Raw genomic sequence first — 21,628 nt, 5'->3', positions numbered from 1 at the left:
GTTAGGTTGGCATCGAAAAAAACGCTCTCGGGTGCTTTAGAGTGCCGAGTTTATTACTGCGCATTAAGAAATGACCACCTCCAACGTTTGGTTTATGTTTTATAAGCATTTTTAATTTTATTGCTTAAATCGCATTTTCTCGGCGAGCTGAGCACTTTTTCTGAATTGTGCCGCTCCCGTCACTCTGGTTAGGTTGGCATCGAAAAAAACGCTCTCGGGTGCTTTAGAGTGCCGAGTTTATTACTGCGCATTAAGAAATGACCACCTCCAACGTTTGGTTTATGTTTTATAAGCATTTTTAATTTTATTGCTTAAATCGCATTTTTTCGGCGAGCTGAGCACTTTTTCTGAATTGTGCCGCTCCCGTCACTCTGGTTAGGTTGGCATCGAAAAAAACGCTCTCGGGTGCTTTAGAGTGCCGAGTTTATCACTGCGCATTAAGAAATGACCACCTCCAACGTTTGGTTTATGTTTTATAAGCATTTTTAATTTTATTGCTTAAATCGCATTTTCTCGGCGAGCTGAGCACTTTTTCTGAATTGTGCCGCTCCCGTCACTCTGGTTAGGTTGGCATCGAAAAAAACGCTCTCGGGTGCTTTAGAGTGCCGAGTTATTCACTGCGCACGAAGAAATGACCACCTCCAACGTTTGGTTTATGTTTTATAAGCATTTTTAATTTTATTGCTTAAATCGCATTTTCTCGGCGAGCTGAGCGCTTTTTCTGAATTGTGCCGCTCCCGTCACTCTGGTTAGGTTGGCATCGAAAAAAACGCTCTCGGGTGCTTTAGAGTGCCGAGTTTATTACTGCGCATTAAGAAATGACCACCTCCAACGTTTGGTTTATGTTTTATAAGCATTTTTAATTTTATTGCTTAAATCGCATTTTCTCGGCGAGCTGAGCACTTTTTCTGAATTGTGCCGCTCCCGTCACTCTGGTTAGGTTGGCATCGAAAAAAACGCTCTCGGGTGCTTTAGAGTGCCGAGTTTATTACTGCGCATTAAGAAATGACCACCTCCAACGTTTGGTTTATGTTTTATAAGCATTTTTAATTTTATTGCTTAAATCGCATTTTCTCGGCGAGCTGAGCACTTTTTCTGAATTGTGCCGCTCCCGTCACTCTGGTTAGGTTGGCATCGAAAAAAACGCTATCGGGTGCTTTAGAGTGCCGAGTTATTCACTGCGCATGAAGAAATGACCACCTCCAACGTTTGGTTTATGTTTAATAAGCATTTTTAATTTTATTGCTTAAATCGCATTTTCTCGGCGAGCTGAGCACTTTTTCTGAATTGTGCCGCTCCCGTCACTCTGGTTAGGTTGGCATCGAAAAAAACGCTCTCGGGTGCTTTAGAGTGCCGAGTTTATTACTGCGCATTAAGAAATGACCACCTCCAACGTTTGGTTTATGTTTTATAAGCATTTTTAATTTTATTGCTTAAATCGCATTTTCTCGGCGAGCTGAGCGCTTTTTCTGAATTGTGCCGCTCCCGTCACTCTGGTTAGGTTGGCATCGAAAAAAACGCTCTCGGGTGCTTTAGAGTGCCGAGTTATTCACTGCGCATGAAGAAATGACCACCTCCAACGTTTGGTTTATGTTTAATAAGCATTTTTAATTTTATTGCTTAAATCGCATTTTCTCGGCGAGCTGAGCACTTTTTCTGAATTGTGCCGCTCCCGTCACTCTGGTTAGGTTGGCATCGAAAAAAACGCTCTCGGGTGCTTTAGAGTGCCGAGTTTATTACTGCGCATTAGGAAATGACCACCTCCAACGTTTGGTTTATGTTTTATAAGCATTTTTAATTTTATTGCTTAAATCGCATTTTCTCGGCGAGCTGAGCGCTTTTTCTGAATTGTGCCGCTCCCGTCACTCTGGTTAGGTTGGCATCGAAAAAAACGCTCTCGGGTGCTTTAGAGTGCCGAGTTTATTACTGCGCATTAAGAAATGACCACCTCCAACGTTTGGTTTATGTTTTATAAGCATTTTTAATTTTATTGCTTAAATCGCATTTTCTCGGCGAGCTGAGCACTTTTTCTGAATTGTGCCGCTCCCGTCACTCTGGTTAGGTTGGCATCGAAAAAAACGCTCTCGGGTGCTTTAGAGTGCCGAGTTTATTACTGCGCATTAAGAAATGACCACCTCCAACGTTTGGTTTATGTTTTATAAGCATTTTTAATTTTATTGCTTAAATCGCATTTTCTCGGCGAGCTGAGCACTTTTTCTGAATTGTGCCGCTCCCGTCACTCTGGTTAGGTTGGCATCGAAAAAAACGCTCTCGGGTGCTTTAGAGTGCCGAGTTTATCACTGCGCATTAAGAAATGACCACCTCCAACGTTTGGTTTATGTTTTATAAGCATTTTTAATTTTATTGCTTAAATCGCATTTTCTCGGCGAGCTGAGCACTTTTTCTGAATTGTGCCGCTCCCGTCACTCTGGTTAGGTTGGCATCGAAAAAAACGCTCTCGGGTGCTTTAGAGTGCCGAGTTATTCACTGCGCACGAAGAAATGACCACCTCCAACGTTTGGTTTATGTTTTATAAGCATTTTTAATTTTATTGCTTAAATCGCATTTTCTCGGCGAGCTGAGCGCTTTTTCTGAATTGTGCCGCTCCCGTCACTCTGGTTATGTTGGCATCGAAAAAAACGCTCTCGGGTGCTTTAGAGTGCCGAGTTTATTACTGCGCATTAAGAAAAGACCACCTCCAACGTTTGGTTTATGTTTTATAAGCATTTTTAATTTTATTGCTTAAATCGCATTTTCTCGGCGAGCTGAGCACTTTTTCTGAATTGTGCCGCTCCCGTCACTCTGGTTAGGTTGGCATCGAAAAAAACGCTCTCGGGTGCTTTAGAGTGCCGAGTTTATTACTGCGCATTAAGAAATGACCACCTCCAACGTTTGGTTTATGTTTTATAAGCATTTTTAATTTTATTGCTTAAATCGCATTTTCTCGGCGAGCTGAGCACTTTTTCTGAATTGTGCCGCTCCCGTCACTCTGGTTAGGTTGGCATCGAAAAAAACGCTCTCGGGTGCTTTAGAGTGCCGAGTTTATTACTGCGCATTAAGAAATGACCACCTCCAACGTTTGGTTTATGTTTTATAAGCATTTTTAATTTTATTGCTTAAATCGCATTTTCTCGGCGAGCTGAGCACTTTTTCTGAATTGTGCCGCTCCCGTCACTCTGGTTAGGTTGGCATCGAAAAAAACGCTCTCGGGTGCTTTAGAGTGCCGAGTTTATTACTGCGCATTAAGAAATGACCACCTCCAACGTTTGGTTTATGTTTTATAAGCATTTTTAATTTTATTGCTTAAATCGCATTTTCTCGGCGAGCTGAGCACTTTTTCTGAATTGTGCCGCTCCCGTCACTCTGGTTAGGTTGGCATCGAAAAAAACGCTCTCGGGTGCTTTAGAGTGCCGAGTTATTCACTGCGCACGAAGAAATGACCACCTCCAACGTTTGGTTTATGTTTTATAAGCATTTTTAATTTTATTGCTTAAATCGCATTTTCTCGGCGAGCTGAGCGCTTTTTCTGAATTGTGCCGCTCCCGTCACTCTGGTTAGGTTGGCATCGAAAAAAACGCTCTCGGGTGCTTTAGAGTGCCGAGTTTATTACTGCGCATTAAGAAATGACCACCTCCAACGTTTGGTTTATGTTTTATAAGCATTTTTAATTTTATTGCTTAAATCGCATTTTCTCGGCGAGCTGAGCACTTTTTCTGAATTGTGCCGCTCCCGTCACTCTGGTTAGGTTGGCATCGAAAAAAACGCTCTCGGGTGCTTTAGAGTGCCGAGTTTATTACTGCGCATTAAGAAATGACCACCTCCAACGTTTGGTTTATGTTTTATAAGCATTTTTAATTTTATTGCTTAAATCGCATTTTCTCGGCGAGCTGAGCGCTTTTTCTGAATTGTGCCGCTCCCGTCACTCTGGTTAGGTTGGCATCGAAAAAAACGCTCTCGGGTGCTTTAGAGTGCCGAGTTATTCACTGCGCATGAAGAAATGACCACCTCCAACGTTTGGTTTATGTTTAATAAGCATTTTTAATTTTATTGCTTAAATCGCATTTTCTCGGCGAGCTGAGCACTTTTTCTGAATTGTGCCGCTCCCGTCACTCTGGTTAGGTTGGCATCGAAAAAAACGCTCTCGGGTGCTTTAGAGTGCCGAGTTTATTACTGCGCATTAGGAAATGACCACCTCCAACGTTTGGTTTATGTTTTATAAGCATTTTTAATTTTATTGCTTAAATCGCATTTTCTCGGCGAGCTGAGCGCTTTTTCTGAATTGTGCCGCTCCCGTCACTCTGGTTAGGTTGGCATCGAAAAAAACGCTCTCGGGTGCTTTAGAGTGCCGAGTTTATTACTGCGCATTAAGAAATGACCACCTCCAACGTTTGGTTTATGTTTTATAAGCATTTTTAATTTTATTGCTTAAATCGCATTTTCTCGGCGAGCTGAGCACTTTTTCTGAATTGTGCCGCTCCCGTCACTCTGGTTAGGTTGGCATCGAAAAAAACGCTCTCGGGTGCTTTAGAGTGCCGAGTTTATTACTGCGCATTAAGAAATGACCACCTCCAACGTTTGGTTTATGTTTTATAAGCATTTTTAATTTTATTGCTTAAATCGCATTTTCTCGGCGAGCTGAGCACTTTTTCTGAATTGTGCCGCTCCCGTCACTCTGGTTAGGTTGGCATCGAAAAAAACGCTCTCGGGTGCTTTAGAGTGCCGAGTTTATCACTGCGCATTAAGAAATGACCACCTCCAACGTTTGGTTTATGTTTTATAAGCATTTTTAATTTTATTGCTTAAATCGCATTTTCTCGGCGAGCTGAGCACTTTTTCTGAATTGTGCCGCTCCCGTCACTCTGGTTAGGTTGGCATCGAAAAAAACGCTCTCGGGTGCTTTAGAGTGCCGAGTTATTCACTGCGCACGAAGAAATGACCACCTCCAACGTTTGGTTTATGTTTTATAAGCATTTTTAATTTTATTGCTTAAATCGCATTTTCTCGGCGAGCTGAGCGCTTTTTCTGAATTGTGCCGCTCCCGTCACTCTGGTTATGTTGGCATCGAAAAAAACGCTCTCGGGTGCTTTAGAGTGCCGAGTTTATTACTGCGCATGAAGAAATGACCACCTCCAACGTTTGGTTTATGTTTTATAAGCATTTTTAATTTTATTGCTTAAATCGCATTTTCTCGGCGAGCTGAGCGCTTTTTCTGAATTGTGCCGCTCCCGTCACTCTGGTTAGGTTGGCATCGAAAAAAACGCTCTCGGGTGCTTTAGAGTGCCGAGTTTATCACTGCGCATGAAGAAATGACCACCTCCAACGTTTGGTTTATGTTTTATAAGCATTTTTAATTTTATTGCTTAAATCGCATTTTCTCGGCGAGCTGAGCGCTTTTTCTGAATTGTGCCGCTCCCGTAACTCTGGTTAGGTTGGCATCGAAAAAAACGCTCTCGGGTGCTTTAGAGTGCCGAGTTTATCACTGCGCATGAAGAAATGACCACTTCCAACGTTTGGTTTATGTTTTATAAGCATTTTTAATTTTATTTGCTTAAATCGCATTTTCTCGGCGAGCTGAGCACTTTTTCTGAATTGTGCCGCTCCCGTCACTCTGGTTAGGTTGGCATCGAAAAAAACGCTCTCGGGTGCTTTAGAGTGCCGAGTTTATTACTGCGCATTAAGAAATGACCACCTCCAACGTTTGGTTTATGTTTTATAAGCATTTTTAATTTTATTGCTTAAATCGCATTTTCTCGGCGAGCTGAGCACTTTTTCTGAATTGTGCCGCTCCCGTCACTCTGGTTAGGTTGGCATCGAAAAAAACGCTCTCGGGTGCTTTAGAGTGCCGAGTTATTCACTGCGCATGAAGAAATGACCACCTCCAACGTTTGGTTTATGTTTTATAAGCATTTTTAATTTTATTGCTTAAATCGCATTTTCTCGGCGAGCTGAGCACTTTTTCTGAATTGTGCCGCTCCCGTCACTCTGGTTAGGTTGGCATCGAAAAAAACGCTCTCGGGTGCTTTAGAGTGCCGAGTTATTCACTGCGCATGAAGAAATGACCACCTCCAATGTTTGGTTTATGTTTAATAAGCATTTTTAATTTTATTGCTTAAATCGCATTTTCTCGGCGAGCTGAGCGCTTTTTCTGAATTGTGCCGCTCCCGTCACTCTGGTTAGGTTGGCATCGAAAAAAACGCTCTCGGGTGCTTTAGAGTGCCGAGTTATTCACTGCGCATGAAGAAATGACCACCTCCAACGTTTGGTTTATGTTTAATAAGCATTTTTAATTTTATTGCTTAAATCGCATTTTCTCGGCGAGCTGAGCACTTTTTCTGAATTGTGCCGCTCCCGTCACTCTGGTTAGGTTGGCATCGAAAAAAACGCTCTCGGGTGCTTTAGAGTGCCGAGTTATTCACTGCGCATGAAGAAATGACCACCTCCAATGTTTGGTTTATGTTTAATAAGCATTTTTAATTTTATTGCTTAAATCGCATTTTCTCGGCGAGCTGAGCGCTTTTTCTGAATTGTGCCGCTCCCGTCACTCTGGTTAGGTTGGCATCGAAAAAAACGCTCTCGGGTGCTTTAGAGTGCCGAGTTTATCACTGCGCATTAAGAAATGACCACCTCCAACGTTTGGTTTATGTTTTATAAGCATTTTTAATTTTATTGCTTAAATCGCATTTTCTCGGCGAGCTGAGCACTTTTTCTGAATTGTGCCGCTCCCGTCACTCTGGTTAGGTTGGCATCGAAAAAAACGCTCTCGGGTGCTTTAGAGTGCCGAGTTATTCACTGCGCACGAAGAAATGACCACCTCCAACGTTTGGTTTATGTTTTATAAGCATTTTTAATTTTATTGCTTAAATCGCATTTTCTCGGCGAGCTGAGCGCTTTTTCTGAATTGTGCCGCTCCCGTCACTCTGGTTATGTTGGCATCGAAAAAAACGCTCTCGGGTGCTTTAGAGTGCCGAGTTTATTACTGCGCATTAAGAAAAGACCACCTCCAACGTTTGGTTTATGTTTTATAAGCATTTTTAATTTTATTGCTTAAATCGCATTTTCTCGGCGAGCTGAGCACTTTTTCTGAATTGTGCCGCTCCCGTCACTCTGGTTAGGTTGGCATCGAAAAAAACGCTCTCGGGTGCTTTAGAGTGCCGAGTTTATTACTGCGCATTAAGAAATGACCACCTCCAACGTTTGGTTTATGTTTTATAAGCATTTTTAATTTTATTGCTTAAATCGCATTTTCTCGGCGAGCTGAGCACTTTTTCTGAATTGTGCCGCTCCCGTCACTCTGGTTAGGTTGGCATCGAAAAAAACGCTCTCGGGTGCTTTAGAGTGCCGAGTTTATTACTGCGCATTAAGAAATGACCACCTCCAACGTTTGGTTTATGTTTTATAAGCATTTTTAATTTTATTGCTTAAATCGCATTTTCTCGGCGAGCTGAGCACTTTTTCTGAATTGTGCCGCTCCCGTCACTCTGGTTAGGTTGGCATCGAAAAAAACGCTCTCGGGTGCTTTAGAGTGCCGAGTTATTCACTGCGCACGAAGAAATGACCACCTCCAACGTTTGGTTTATGTTTTATAAGCATTTTTAATTTTATTGCTTAAATCGCATTTTCTCGGCGAGCTGAGCGCTTTTTCTGAATTGTGCCGCTCCCGTCACTCTGGTTAGGTTGGCATCGAAAAAAACGCTCTCGGGTGCTTTAGAGTGCCGAGTTTATTACTGCGCATTAAGAAATGACCACCTCCAACGTTTGGTTTATGTTTTATAAGCATTTTTAATTTTATTGCTTAAATCGCATTTTCTCGGCGAGCTGAGCACTTTTTCTGAATTGTGCCGCTCCCGTCACTCTGGTTAGGTTGGCATCGAAAAAAACGCTCTCGGGTGCTTTAGAGTGCCGAGTTTATTACTGCGCATTAAGAAATGACCACCTCCAACGTTTGGTTTATGTTTTATAAGCATTTTTAATTTTATTGCTTAAATCGCATTTTCTCGGCGAGCTGAGCACTTTTTCTGAATTGTGCCGCTCCCGTCACTCTGGTTAGGTTGGCATCGAAAAAAACGCTCTCGGGTGCTTTAGAGTGCCGAGTTTATCACTGCGCATTAAGAAATGACCACCTCCAACGTTTGGTTTATGTTTTATAAGCATTTTTAATTTTATTGCTTAAATCGCATTTTCTCGGCGAGCTGAGCACTTTTTCTGAATTGTGCCGCTCCCGTCACTCTGGTTAGGTTGGCATCGAAAAAAACGCTCTCGGGTGCTTTAGAGTGCCGAGTTATTCACTGCGCACGAAGAAATGACCACCTCCAACGTTTGGTTTATGTTTTATAAGCATTTTTAATTTTATTGCTTAAATCGCATTTTCTCGGCGAGCTGAGCGCTTTTTCTGAATTGTGCCGCTCCCGTCACTCTGGTTAGGTTGGCATCGAAAAAAACGCTCTCGGGTGCTTTAGAGTGCCGAGTTATTCACTGCGCATGAAGAAATGACCACCTCCAACGTTTGGTTTATGTTTAATAAGCATTTTTAATTTTATTGCTTAAATCGCATTTTCTCGGCGAGCTGAGCACTTTTTCTGAATTGTGCCGCTCCCGTCACTCTGGTTAGGTTGGCATCGAAAAAAACGCTCTCGGGTGCTTTAGAGTGCCGAGTTTATTACTGCGCATTAAGAAATGACCACCTCCAACGTTTGGTTTATGTTTTATAAGCATTTTTAATTTTATTGCTTAAATCGCATTTTCTCGGCGAGCTGAGCACTTTTTCTGAATTGTGCCGCTCCCGTCACTCTGGTTAGGTTGGCATCGAAAAAAACGCTCTCGGGTGCTTTAGAGTGCCGAGTTTATCACTGCGCATGAAGAAATGACCACCTCCAACGTTTGGTTTATGTTTAATAAGCATTTTTAATTTTATTGCTTAAATCGCATTTTCTCGGCGAGCTGAGCACTTTTTCTGAATTGTGCCGCTCCCGTCACTCTGGTTAGGTTGGCATCGAAAAAAACGCTCTCGGGTGCTTTAGAGTGCCGAGTTTATCACTGCGCATGATGAAATGACCACCTCCAACGTTTGGTTTATGTTTTATAAGCATTTTTAATTTTATTGCTTAAATCGCATTTTCTCGGCGAGCTGAGCACTTTTTCTGAATTGTGCCGCTCCCGTCACTCTGGTTAGGTTGGCATCGAAAAAAACGCTCTCGGGTGCTTTAGAGTGCCGAGTTTATCACTGCGCATGAAGAAATGACCACCTCCAATGTTTGGTTTATGTTTAATAAGCATTTTTAATTTTATTGCTTAAATCGCATTTTCTCGGCGAGCTGAGCGCTTTTTCTGAATTGTGCCGCTCCCGTCACTCTGGTTAGGTTGGCATCGAAAAAAACGCTCTCGGGTGCTTTAGAGTGCCGAGTTATTCACTGCGCATGAAGAAATGACCACCTCCAACGTTTGGTTTATGTTTAATAAGCATTTTTAATTTTATTGCTTAAATCGCATTTTCTCGGCGAGCTGAGCACTTTTTCTGAATTGTGCCGCTCCCGTCACTCTGGTTAGGTTGGCATCGAAAAAAACGCTCTCGGGTGCTTTAGAGTGCCGAGTTTATTACTGCGCATTAAGAAATGACCACCTCCAACGTTTGGTTTATGTTTTATAAGCATTTTTAATTTTATTGCTTAAATCGCATTTTCTCGGCGAGCTGAGCACTTTTTCTGAATTGTGCCGCTCCCGTCACTCTGGTTAGGTTGGCATCGAAAAAAACGCTCTCGGGTGCTTTAGAGTGCCGAGTTTATTACTGCGCATTAAGAAATGACCACCTCCAACGTTTGGTTTATGTTTTATAAGCATTTTTAATTTTATTGCTTAAATCGCATTTTCTCGGCGAGCTGAGCACTTTTTCTGAATTGTGCCGCTCCCGTCACTCTGGTTAGGTTGGCATCGAAAAAAACGCTCTCGGGTGCTTTAGAGTGCCGAGTTATTCACTGCGCACGAAGAAATGACCACCTCCAACGTTTGGTTTATGTTTTATAAGCATTTTTAATTTTATTGCTTAAATCGCATTTTCTCGGCGAGCTGAGCGCTTTTTCTGAATTGTGCCGCTCCCGTCACTCTGGTTAGGTTGGCATCGAAAAAAACGCTCTCGGGTGCTTTAGAGTGCCGAGTTTATTACTGCGCATTAAGAAATGACCACCTCCAACGTTTGGTTTATGTTTTATAAGCATTTTTAATTTTATTGCTTAAATCGCATTTTCTCGGCGAGCTGAGCACTTTTTCTGAATTGTGCCGCTCCCGTCACTCTGGTTAGGTTGGCATCGAAAAAAACGCTCTCGGGTGCTTTAGAGTGCCGAGTTTATTACTGCGCATTAAGAAATGACCACCTCCAACGTTTGGTTTATGTTTTATAAGCATTTTTAATTTTATTGCTTAAATCGCATTTTCTCGGCGAGCTGAGCACTTTTTCTGAATTGTGCCGCTCCCGTCACTCTGGTTAGGTTGGCATCGAAAAAAACGCTATCGGGTGCTTTAGAGTGCCGAGTTATTCACTGCGCATGAAGAAATGACCACCTCCAACGTTTGGTTTATGTTTAATAAGCATTTTTAATTTTATTGCTTAAATCGCATTTTCTCGGCGAGCTGAGCACTTTTTCTGAATTGTGCCGCTCCCGTCACTCTGGTTAGGTTGGCATCGAAAAAAACGCTCTCGGGTGCTTTAGAGTGCCGAGTTTATTACTGCGCATTAAGAAATGACCACCTCCAACGTTTGGTTTATGTTTTATAAGCATTTTTAATTTTATTGCTTAAATCGCATTTTCTCGGCGAGCTGAGCGCTTTTTCTGAATTGTGCCGCTCCCGTCACTCTGGTTAGGTTGGCATCGAAAAAAACGCTCTCGGGTGCTTTAGAGTGCCGAGTTATTCACTGCGCATGAAGAAATGACCACCTCCAACGTTTGGTTTATGTTTAATAAGCATTTTTAATTTTATTGCTTAAATCGCATTTTCTCGGCGAGCTGAGCACTTTTTCTGAATTGTGCCGCTCCCGTCACTCTGGTTAGGTTGGCATCGAAAAAAACGCTCTCGGGTGCTTTAGAGTGCCGAGTTTATTACTGCGCATTAGGAAATGACCACCTCCAACGTTTGGTTTATGTTTTATAAGCATTTTTAATTTTATTGCTTAAATCGCATTTTCTCGGCGAGCTGAGCGCTTTTTCTGAATTGTGCCGCTCCCGTCACTCTGGTTAGGTTGGCATCGAAAAAAACGCTCTCGGGTGCTTTAGAGTGCCGAGTTTATTACTGCGCATTAAGAAATGACCACCTCCAACGTTTGGTTTATGTTTTATAAGCATTTTTAATTTTATTGCTTAAATCGCATTTTCTCGGCGAGCTGAGCACTTTTTCTGAATTGTGCCGCTCCCGTCACTCTGGTTAGGTTGGCATCGAAAAAAACGCTCTCGGGTGCTTTAGAGTGCCGAGTTTATTACTGCGCATTAAGAAATGACCACCTCCAACGTTTGGTTTATGTTTTATAAGCATTTTTAATTTTATTGCTTAAATCGCATTTTCTCGGCGAGCTGAGCACTTTTTCTGAATTGTGCCGCTCCCGTCACTCTGGTTAGGTTGGCATCGAAAAAAACGCTCTCGGGTGCTTTAGAGTGCCGAGTTTATCACTGCGCATTAAGAAATGACCACCTCCAACGTTTGGTTTATGTTTTATAAGCATTTTTAATTTTATTGCTTAAATCGCATTTTCTCGGCGAGCTGAGCACTTTTTCTGAATTGTGCCGCTCCCGTCACTCTGGTTAGGTTGGCATCGAAAAAAACGCTCTCGGGTGCTTTAGAGTGCCGAGTTATTCACTGCGCACGAAGAAATGACCACCTCCAACGTTTGGTTTATGTTTTATAAGCATTTTTAATTTTATTGCTTAAATCGCATTTTCTCGGCGAGCTGAGCGCTTTTTCTGAATTGTGCCGCTCCCGTCACTCTGGTTATGTTGGCATCGAAAAAAACGCTCTCGGGTGCTTTAGAGTGCCGAGTTTATTACTGCGCATGAAGAAATGACCACCTCCAACGTTTGGTTTATGTTTTATAAGCATTTTTAATTTTATTGCTTAAATCGCATTTTCTCGGCGAGCTGAGCGCTTTTTCTGAATTGTGCCGCTCCCGTCACTCTGGTTAGGTTGGCATCGAAAAAAACGCTCTCGGGTGCTTTAGAGTGCCGAGTTTATCACTGCGCATGAAGAAATGACCACCTCCAACGTTTGGTTTATGTTTTATAAGCATTTTTAATTTTATTGCTTAAATCGCATTTTCTCGGCGAGCTGAGCGCTTTTTCTGAATTGTGCCGCTCCCGTAACTCTGGTTAGGTTGGCATCGAAAAAAACGCTCTCGGGTGCTTTAGAGTGCCGAGTTTATCACTGCGCATGAAGAAATGACCACTTCCAACGTTTGGTTTATGTTTTATAAGCATTTTTAATTTTATTGCTTAAATCGCATTTTCTCGGCGAGCTGAGCACTTTTTCTGAATTGTGCCGCTCCCGTCACTCTGGTTAGGTTGGCATCGAAAAAAACGCTCTCGGGTGCTTTAGAGTGCCGAGTTTATCACTGCGCATTAAGAAATGACCACCTCCAACGTTTGGTTTATGTTTTATAAGCATTTTTAATTTTATTGCTTAAATCGCATTTTCTCGGCGAGCTGAGCACTTTTTCTGAATTGTGCCGCTCCCGTCACTCTGGTTAGGTTGGCATCGAAAAAAACGCTCTCGGGTGCTTTAGAGTGCCGAGTTATTCACTGCGCACGAAGAAATGACCACCTCCAACGTTTGGTTTATGTTTTATAAGCATTTTTAATTTTATTGCTTAAATCGCATTTTCTCGGCGAGCTGAGCGCTTTTTCTGAATTGTGCCGCTCCCGTCACTCTGGTTATGTTGGCATCGAAAAAAACGCTCTCGGGTGCTTTAGAGTGCCGAGTTTATTACTGCGCATGAAGAAATGACCACCTCCAACGTTTGGTTTATGTTTTATAAGCATTTTTAATTTTATTGCTTAAATCGCATTTTCTCGGCGAGCTGAGCGCTTTTTCTGAATTGTGCCGCTCCCGTCACTCTGGTTAGGTTGGCATCGAAAAAAACGCTCTCGGGTGCTTTAGAGTGCCGAGTTTATCACTGCGCATGAAGAAATGACCACCTCCAACGTTTGGTTTATGTTTTATAAGCATTTTTAATTTTATTGCTTAAATCGCATTTTCTCGGCGAGCTGAGCGCTTTTTCTGAATTGTGCCGCTCCCGTAACTCTGGTTAGGTTGGCATCGAAAAAAACGCTCTCGGGTGCTTTAGAGTGCCGAGTTTATCACTGCGCATGAAGAAATGACCACTTCCAACGTTTGGTTTATGTTTTATAAGCATTTTTAATTTTATTGCTTAAATCGCATTTTCTCGGCGAGCTGAGCACTTTTTCTGAATTGTGCCGCTCCCGTCACTCTGGTTAGGTTGGCATCGAAAAAAACGCTCTCGGGTGCTTTAGAGTGCCGAGTTTATTACTGCGCATTAAGAAATGACCACCTCCAACGTTTGGTTTATGTTTTATAAGCATTTTTAATTTTATTGCTTAAATCGCATTTTCTCGGCGAGCTGAGCACTTTTTCTGAATTGTGCCGCTCCCGTCACTCTGGTTAGGTTGGCATCGAAAAAAACGCTCTCGGGTGCTTTAGAGTGCCGAGTTATTCACTGCGCATGAAGAAATGACCACCTCCAACGTTTGGTTTATGTTTTATAAGCATTTTTAATTTTATTGCTTAAATCGCATTTTCTCGGCGAGCTGAGCACTTTTTCTGAATTGTGCCGCTCCCGTCACTCTGGTTAGGTTGGCATCGAAAAAAACGCTCTCGGGTGCTTTAGAGTGCCGAGTTATTCACTGCGCATGAAGAAATGACCACCTCCAATGTTTGGTTTATGTTTAATAAGCATTTTTAATTTTATTGCTTAAATCGCATTTTCTCGGCGAGCTGAGCGCTTTTTCTGAATTGTGCCGCTCCCGTCACTCTGGTTAGGTTGGCATCGAAAAAAACGCTCTCGGGTGCTTTAGAGTGCCGAGTTATTCACTGCGCATGAAGAAATGACCACCTCCAACGTTTGGTTTATGTTTAATAAGCATTTTTAATTTTATTGCTTAAATCGCATTTTCTCGGCGAGCTGAGCACTTTTTCTGAATTGTGCCGCTCCCGTCACTCTGGTTAGGTTGGCATCGAAAAAAACGCTCTCGGGTGCTTTAGAGTGCCGAGTTTATTACTGCGCATTAAGAAATGACCACCTCCAACGTTTGGTTTATGTTTTATAAGCATTTTTAATTTTATTGCTTAAATCGCATTTTCTCGGCGAGCTGAGCACTTTTTCTGAATTGTGCCGCTCCCGTCACTCTGGTTAGGTTGGCATCGAAAAAAACGCTCTCGGGTGCTTTAGAGTGCCGAGTTTATCACTGCGCATGAAGAAATGACCACCTCCAACGTTTGGTTTATGTTTAATAAGCATTTTTAATTTTATTGCTTAAATCGCATTTTCTCGGCGAGCTGAGCACTTTTTCTGAATTGTGCCGCTCCCGTCACTCTGGTTAGGTTGGCATCGAAAAAAACGCTCTCGGGTGCTTTAGAGTGCCGACTTTATCACTGCGCATGATGAAATGACCACCTCCAACGTTTGGTTTATGTTTTATAAGCATTTTTAATTTTATTGCTTAAATCGCATTTTCTCGGCGAGCTGAGCACTTTTTCTGAATTGTGCCGCTCCCGTCACTCTGGTTAGGTTGGCATCGAAAAAAACGCTCTCGGGTGCTTTAGAGTGCCGAGTTTATCACTGCGCATGAAGAAATGACCACCTCCAACGTTTGGTTTATGTTTTATAAGCATTTTTAATTTTATTGCTTAAATCGCATTTTCTCGGCGAGCTGAGCGCTTTTTCTGAATTGTGCCGCTCCCGTAACTCTGGTTAGGTTGGCATCGAAAAAAACGCTCTCGGGTGCTTTAGAGTGCCGAGTTTATCACTGCGCATGAAGAAATGACCACTTCCAACGTTTGGTTTATGTTTTATAAGCATTTTTAATTTTATTGCTTAAATCGCATTTTCTCGGCGAGCTGAGCACTTTTTCTGAATTGTGCCGCTCCCGTCACTCTGGTTAGGTTGGCATCGAAAAAAACGCTCTCGGGTGCTCTAGAGTGCCGAGTTTATTACTGCGCATTAAGAAATGACCACCTCCAACGTTTGGTTTATGTTTTATAAGCATTTTTAATTTTATTGCTTAAATCGCATTTTCTCGGCGAGCTGAGCACTTTTTCTGAATTGTGCCGCTCCCGTCACTCTGGTTAGGTTGGCATCGAAAAAAACGCTCTCGGGTGCTTTAGAGTGCCGAGTTTATTACTGCGCATTAAGAAATGACCACCTCCAACGTTTGGTTTATGTTTTATAAGCATTTTTAATTTTATTGCTTAAATCGCATTTTCTCGGCGAGCTGAGCACTTTTTCTGAATTGTGCCGCTCCCGTCACTCTGGTTAGGTTGGCATCGAAAAAAACGCTCTCGGGTGCTTTAGAGTGCCGAGTTTATTACTGCGCATTAAGAAATGACCACCTCCAACGTTTGGTTTATGTTTTATAAGCATTTTTAATTTTATTGCTTAAATCGCATTTTCTCGGCGAGCTGAGCACTTTTTCTGAATTGTGCCGCTCCCGTCACTCTGGTTAGGTTGGCATCGAAAAAAACGCTCTCGGGTGCTTTAGAGTGCCGAGTTTATTACTGCGCATTAAGAAATGACCACCTCCAACGTTTGGTTTATGTTTTATAAGCATTTTTAATTTTATTGCTTAAATCGCATTTTCTCGGCGAGCTGAGCACTTTTTCTGAATTGTGCCGCTCCCGTCACTCTGGTTAGGTTGGCATCGAAAAAAACGCTATCGGGTGCTTTAGAGTGCCGAGTTATTCACTGCGCATGAAGAAATGACCACCTCCAACGTTTGGTTTATGTTTAATAAGCATTTTTAATTTTATTGCTTAAATCGCATTTTCTCGGCGAGCTGAGCACTTTTTCTGAATTGTGCCGCTCCCGTCACTCTGGTTAGGTTGGCATCGAAAAAAACGCTCTCGGGTGCTTTAGAGTGCCGAGTTTATTACTGCGCATTAAGAAATGACCACCTCCAACGTTTGGTTTATGTTTTATAAGCATTTTTAATTTTATTGCTTAAATCGCATTTTCTCGGCGAGCTGAGCGCTTTTTCTGAATTGTGCCGCTCCCGTCACTCTGGTTAGGTTGGCATCGAAAAAAACGCTCTCGGGTGCTTTAGAGTGCCGAGTTATTCACTGCGCATGAAGAAATGACCACCTCCAACGTTTGGTTTATGTTTAATAAGCATTTTTAATTTTATTGCTTAAATCGCATTTTCTCGGCGAGCTGAGCACTTTTTCTGAATTGTGCCGCTCCCGTCACTCTGGTTAGGTTGGCATCGAAAAAAACGCTCTCGGGTGCTTTAGAGTGCCGAGTTTATTACTGCGCATTAGGAAATGACCACCTCCAACGTTTGGTTTATGTTTTATAAGCATTTTTAATTTTATTGCTTAAATCGCATTTTCTCGGCGAGCTGAGCGCTTTTTCTGAATTGTGCCGCTCCCGTCACTCTGGTTAGGTTGGCATCGAAAAAAACGCTCTCGGGTGCTTTAGAGTGCCGAGTTTATTACTGCGCATTAAGAAATGACCACCTCCAACGTTTGGTTTATGTTTTATAAGCATTTTTAATTTTATTGCTTAAATCGCATTTTCTCGGCGAGCTGAGCACTTTTTCTGAATTGTGCCGCTCCCGTCACTCTGGTTAGGTTGGCATCGAAAAAAACGCTCTCGGGTGCTTTAGAGTGCCGAGTTTATTACTGCGCATTAAGAAATGACCACCTCCAACGTTTGGTTTATGTTTTATAAGCATTTTTAATTTTATTGCTTAAATCGCATTTTCTCGGCGAGCTGAGCACTTTTTCTGAATTGTGCCGCTCCCGTCACTCTGGTTAGGTTGGCATCGAAAAAAACGCTCTCGCACAGCAAAAACTGGAGTGTTGAAATTTCAGGGTTAAACATGTCAGAGTTGATTTCAACTCTCAAAGTGTCATTTTAACACATTCTGATTAAAATGGTGTTCAGTGTTGGAGTTATTTAACAGAGTTATTCCAACCTAAGCAAATCAACTCTGTAGAGATGTAAAGTGCATCTCGGCCGAGTTAACTTGCTTGATAGGCCCCTGGGCTTCAGTCCAGGTAACCCCATGTGTTATGCCCCTGGGCTTTCAGCAGGGTGAACCCGTGCATCAATCAATAGTCTCCTGTGCGTGGCGTGGTCAACCGTCGTTTATTTCGCTGCTGGAATCAGGAATGGATGCGAAGTTGGACTTTTACACGAGAGGTAAGCTACAAAATCAAACTTGTAGGAACAATAACATTGAATTAAACATCTGCTGAGAATATTTATGTAACTTTGCTAAGCATTTTTTGTGGTTGGCACTGGACAGCGAACGTTTGGATTTTTTTTTTAATGCAATGTTAACTTCACCACTAACGTTACCACTTGCTAAAAAATAAACATTAATAAAAAAACGGTTTCCTATGTTATCCTTTGCATTTTACCAAGTCTCACGCATGCTTGAGAGGTTGTATAAACAAGGCTTCATATTTAACTGTCGAATATAGTTTGGGGCTAACGTTAGCACATGTTAACAAGCTAACTTGAAGTTCATGGCGGGTGCAATGTTTAAATAAATCAGTTTTGCCTCAAATGTAAATGTTAATTACGGTAGCATGTGCTGCAGTCACTACAGCTAGTCGCTGCCACGTTCATCAATGAGAGCGTTTCCACTGGGCCTGCTGTGGCATGTTTTAACAGCCTCCCAGCAGCTGCTGAATGTGTTTAATCTTAGACATGCAGTGAAATTAATAATGAAACAATTTCTTGCATGATACACAACGTTTATGTGAGTGTTAAATAATTATTTCTTGCATGTTAAGTGTTTACTGACATTTGTTTGTTGTTGCATGTCTCAGAAAAATGTTGATCCAGGTTCGGTATTGCCAACAGCAGAAGTATGTGAAGTTGGATGAGGTTGATGGATGTTTTGATTTTGTGCAGTTCCATGACAAAGGTTTGTTTTTGTTTTACTTATGCTTGGTTTGATATAAAGGGCAGAACAACGCCCCTTTCTTTTAAGATTTGGACTGAAAAGAGAATGTATTTTATGCAGGGGATTATCTCTGAATTTGTTTACAGTGGTGGATTAAATTATTGAATGTGAAATGAGGCAAGATCAGTGCTATCTTAAAGGTCCACTCAGATGTATCTTGTCTTTTCCAGTCATCGAGAGATTTTGCCTGCCACCTGACGCAAAATTAGTGTACAAAGATGCAACAGGGACAGAAGTTGATGAGGACATTTTCAGTGACCTTGTCAGCCAAGGCAATGTGACTCTATCAGTTTTCTCAAATGACGGTGAGAAATGTAAAGGGGTAAATTACATAATGCAATGTGTAAAACACTAATGCAAATTTATAAGTACAGAAATACAGTAAACAATTTCAATTTAATGTTTTCAGAATTAAGTCATTTAATACACTTAAAGGTGGATCAAATATTCAATATCATTCTTTGTGGTTACACAACAGGGACATTCAGCCTGACTTTTATTGAATGGTTTAAATGTCATTTTAACTGACATAAATCCAATATGAATACCAAATGTATTTTTGATTAATCTAATTCATGCCTTTAAAACAATTTCTGAAAATATTTCTGAATTGCCTATCAAGACTGAGAATCAATTGATTAAATGAGTTGAGTCTATGGTGTGCCGTTGGCTTGGTTAGATCAAAAATCTTCTATGACTTTTTGTATACTGCAAATAAACACCCCACCCCCCTTCTTTTTTTTTTTTTTTTTTTTTTTTTTTAGAATTTTCCGATTGCTCCTTGTCCTCTCCATCCGATTATTCTGATTCAAGCTTCAGTTCATGTGCAAGTACATCAACTATACTCCTAGATGAGGTTCCTAGGAAGAAACCAAGACTTGAGGGCCCACTTACTGCAGCATCTGCTAGAAAGGTTGTGCTAAGTACTCACAGGTTTCTTAAAATCAACATTTGTCATCCTTAAACTCTAGAAAGGCAGTTTATCACATTTGTTTTTTTGCTTCTTTTTCAAAGTTGATTGAAGATGTCCTTGGTACCAGCTCAGGTGGTGAAGAGGTCCTCCAAGAGTATCACACAACAAAAACTCTAACAGATGCTACCAGAAGAAAGTTGGTCAATATAATAGTGGCACACATGATTGATAAACACGGGTATGTGTGTTCTATTTGTCTGTACTATCCTTTTTTTATTAACAAGTTAACTACTTGGCCCTTGTATTAATGCTAATTTGATCTTTTCTCAGGCAACTCCCAAGCAAAGCTGTTCGAGAAGAGTACGCTCTTGGGATAGTGACAGTGTTCCCGTCCCTCAAAGACCCATACTCCAAGAAAGGCTATGTATAGTCATTATTATTGTACTCTCTGTTTACATAATTTTCATGTTTTGTCTACATTACAGTAACATTTAGATTCTGAAATTTCACAGTAGCTTATGAGGTTGACATCACATTAATTTTGAATGTATTTCCATTTTAGGAACATTTCTATGATGCTGCAAGCAGCACCGGATACATTTCTTGGCGTCTGAAAACGATTCAGAGAAAGATTCGAAGAGGACATGCATCTACAAGTAGCCCCACTGGCTTTTCCCCAGGAGGAGGTCAGTCTATCTATCTATCTATCTATCTATCTATCTATCTATCTATCTATCTATCTATCTATCTATCTATCTATCTATCTATCTATCTATCTATCTATCTATCTATCTATCTATCTATCTATCTATCTATCTATCTATCTATCTATCTATCTATCTATCTATCTATCTATCTATCTATCTATCTATCTATCTATCTATCTATCTATCTATCTATCTCTCTCTCTCGCTATCTCTCTCGCTATCTCTCTCTCTATCTCTCTCTCTCTATCTCTCTATCTCTCTCTCTATCTCTCTCTCTATCTCTCTCTCTATCTCTCTCTCTATCTCTCTCTCTATCTCTCTCTCTCTCTCTCTCTCTCTCTCTCTCTCTCTATCTCTCTCTCTACGCAACTGTCTTTCTTTCTCTAAGTACCCCTCATTTTTCTTTCTTTCTTACAACTTCATCTAGGGTGTTTCTTGTTTTTTTTCTTGAAAGAATTGTGTGCTTTTTTTCAGGAGGCCCAAATGTGCGCAGGTCCATTGTTGTTGACCAGCAGCTTGATGGGGATGCATACCAGGAAGCCATCTCCTTGCTCAACCATACAACAGACAGTTCCGTAATTTTTCTGAAGATGAGAGAGACCTTTCAGAATCGCCAAAAACTCATCCACGACTCAGACAAAACTCAAGATATCTTCTCCATCTTCCCAAGATTCCTGGATACAAAGGGATTGGTAAGTATGAAATGGGATTTTTAGAATGCCTTGAAATGTGCTGAATGTGGTAGTAGTACATTTGCTTTCTTATAGATGAATCAAGACTTCACACTCCTGTTTGAAGAGGAGGTTTCCAACCTGCTGCTCCAGAAATGGGATCCGTTCTTCAGAGATAACGTCATCAAAGAGGCCAAGCGGCTCACCCCAACACCTGAGCTGCGCCGAATGCTGCAGGCCGCAGAGTCTCCAGGAAGTGAACTTGATGAGGCACCAAGTGAGTTTTGTTCGATAGAATTTGTTATAAGCAATTACAGTTCAATAGTCTTGTGATTAATAAAGACCGATTGATTTTATGTTACTGGACTTCAATTGTTCGTTCATTCTGTGTATTTCTTTTTCTTTTTAAAGTTGGGTTAAAGTCGATGGTGTTGAGTACAAAGGTGGACTTGTTGTTTGCAGTTCCATGGAGGAAGACATGCCAGTCTTTTGTCAAATAGATGATGTACTTCTGGTTGAAGATGACGTTTATTTTTTGACAAAAAAGCTATTTACAGAGATGTTTGTTGAACACCACCATGCCTTCAAAGTTTTACCAACTGAAGAGAGGTGTGTCATGAAAATGACTGAACTCAAATGTCACAAACCATTTGATATTCAAAGCTCATATGGTAAAGCAGATGAAAGTTTGTACATTATACCCTCGTTTATTATGTTTTAACTGACTGCATTGGGGGAAAGTTCTTAAAATAAATGGTAAGCAGATGGAGGTTTGTACATTATACCCTCATGTTTTAACTGACTGCATTGGGGGAAAAGTTAAAATAAATTGTGTTTTTGAAAATGCATTTTTCTTGGAATTGTCATTTTAATGGTTGTATTGTACGGTTTTTCTTTTAACTATGTAGTGTCAATTTAACCAAATTTAGGAAGTTAAAAAGGAGCTTTGATATAATGTAAATCGATAGTGCTAATTTAACCCAGTTTAGAGAGTTAAAAAGGAACTCTGATATAGTGTTAATGTAACTCGATATAGTGTTAATTTAACACAGTTTAGGGAGTTAAAAAGGAACTCTGATATAGTGTTAATGTAACTCGATATAGTATTAATTTAACACAGTTTAGGGAGTTAAAAAGGAACTCTGATATAGTGTT

General features: G+C 41.2%; 1 protein-coding gene across 3 annotated transcripts; it reads left to right on the top strand.

The window, feature by feature from the left end:
- The first annotated feature begins 17,071 nt into the window (after nucleotides 1-17,071).
- On the top strand, nucleotides 17,072-21,321 carry LOC133147019 (uncharacterized). Of its 3 annotated transcripts, XM_061271134.1 has the most exons (10): nucleotides 17,073-17,410; nucleotides 18,046-18,143; nucleotides 18,353-18,487; nucleotides 18,947-19,095; nucleotides 19,197-19,333; nucleotides 19,426-19,519; nucleotides 19,658-19,781; nucleotides 20,277-20,494; nucleotides 20,570-20,750; nucleotides 20,885-21,321. In XM_061271134.1, the coding sequence occupies exons 2-10, from the start codon at nucleotides 18,050-18,052 to the stop codon at nucleotides 20,971-20,973; spliced, it is 1,221 nt and encodes a 406-aa protein (XP_061127118.1). In that variant the 5' UTR covers nucleotides 17,073-17,410; nucleotides 18,046-18,049; the 3' UTR covers nucleotides 20,974-21,321. The 3 variants fall into 3 exon arrangements, with proteins under 3 accessions (XP_061127117.1, XP_061127119.1, XP_061127118.1); XM_061271133.1 differs by lacking the exon at nucleotides 18,046-18,143 and having other exon boundaries at nucleotides 17,072-17,410; XM_061271135.1 differs by lacking the exon at nucleotides 18,353-18,487 and having other exon boundaries at nucleotides 17,072-17,410.
- The last annotated feature ends 307 nt before the right edge of the window (nucleotides 21,322-21,628 follow it).

Source organism: Syngnathus typhle, unplaced genomic scaffold, assembly GCF_033458585.1.
Source record: "Syngnathus typhle isolate RoL2023-S1 ecotype Sweden unplaced genomic scaffold, RoL_Styp_1.0 HiC_scaffold_26, whole genome shotgun sequence".
Classification (NCBI taxonomy): domain Eukaryota; kingdom Metazoa; phylum Chordata; class Actinopteri; order Syngnathiformes; family Syngnathidae; genus Syngnathus; species Syngnathus typhle.
The sequence above is the reverse complement of the archived record's forward strand: the minus strand, read 5'-3'. Positions and strand labels throughout refer to the sequence as shown.

Coding starts and splice junctions, on each gene's coding strand:
- LOC133147019 (XM_061271133.1), top strand. CDS start 17,281: ATGCCCCTGGGCTTTCAGCAGGGTGAACCCGTGCATCAATCAATAGTC. Junction 19,096..19,196: donor CTGCAGCATCTGCTAGAAAG/GTTGTGCTAAGT, acceptor TCTTTTTCAAAG/TTGATTGAAGATGTCCTTGG. Junction 19,520..19,657: donor CATACTCCAAGAAAGGCTAT/GTATAGTCATTA, acceptor TTTCCATTTTAG/GAACATTTCTATGATGCTGC.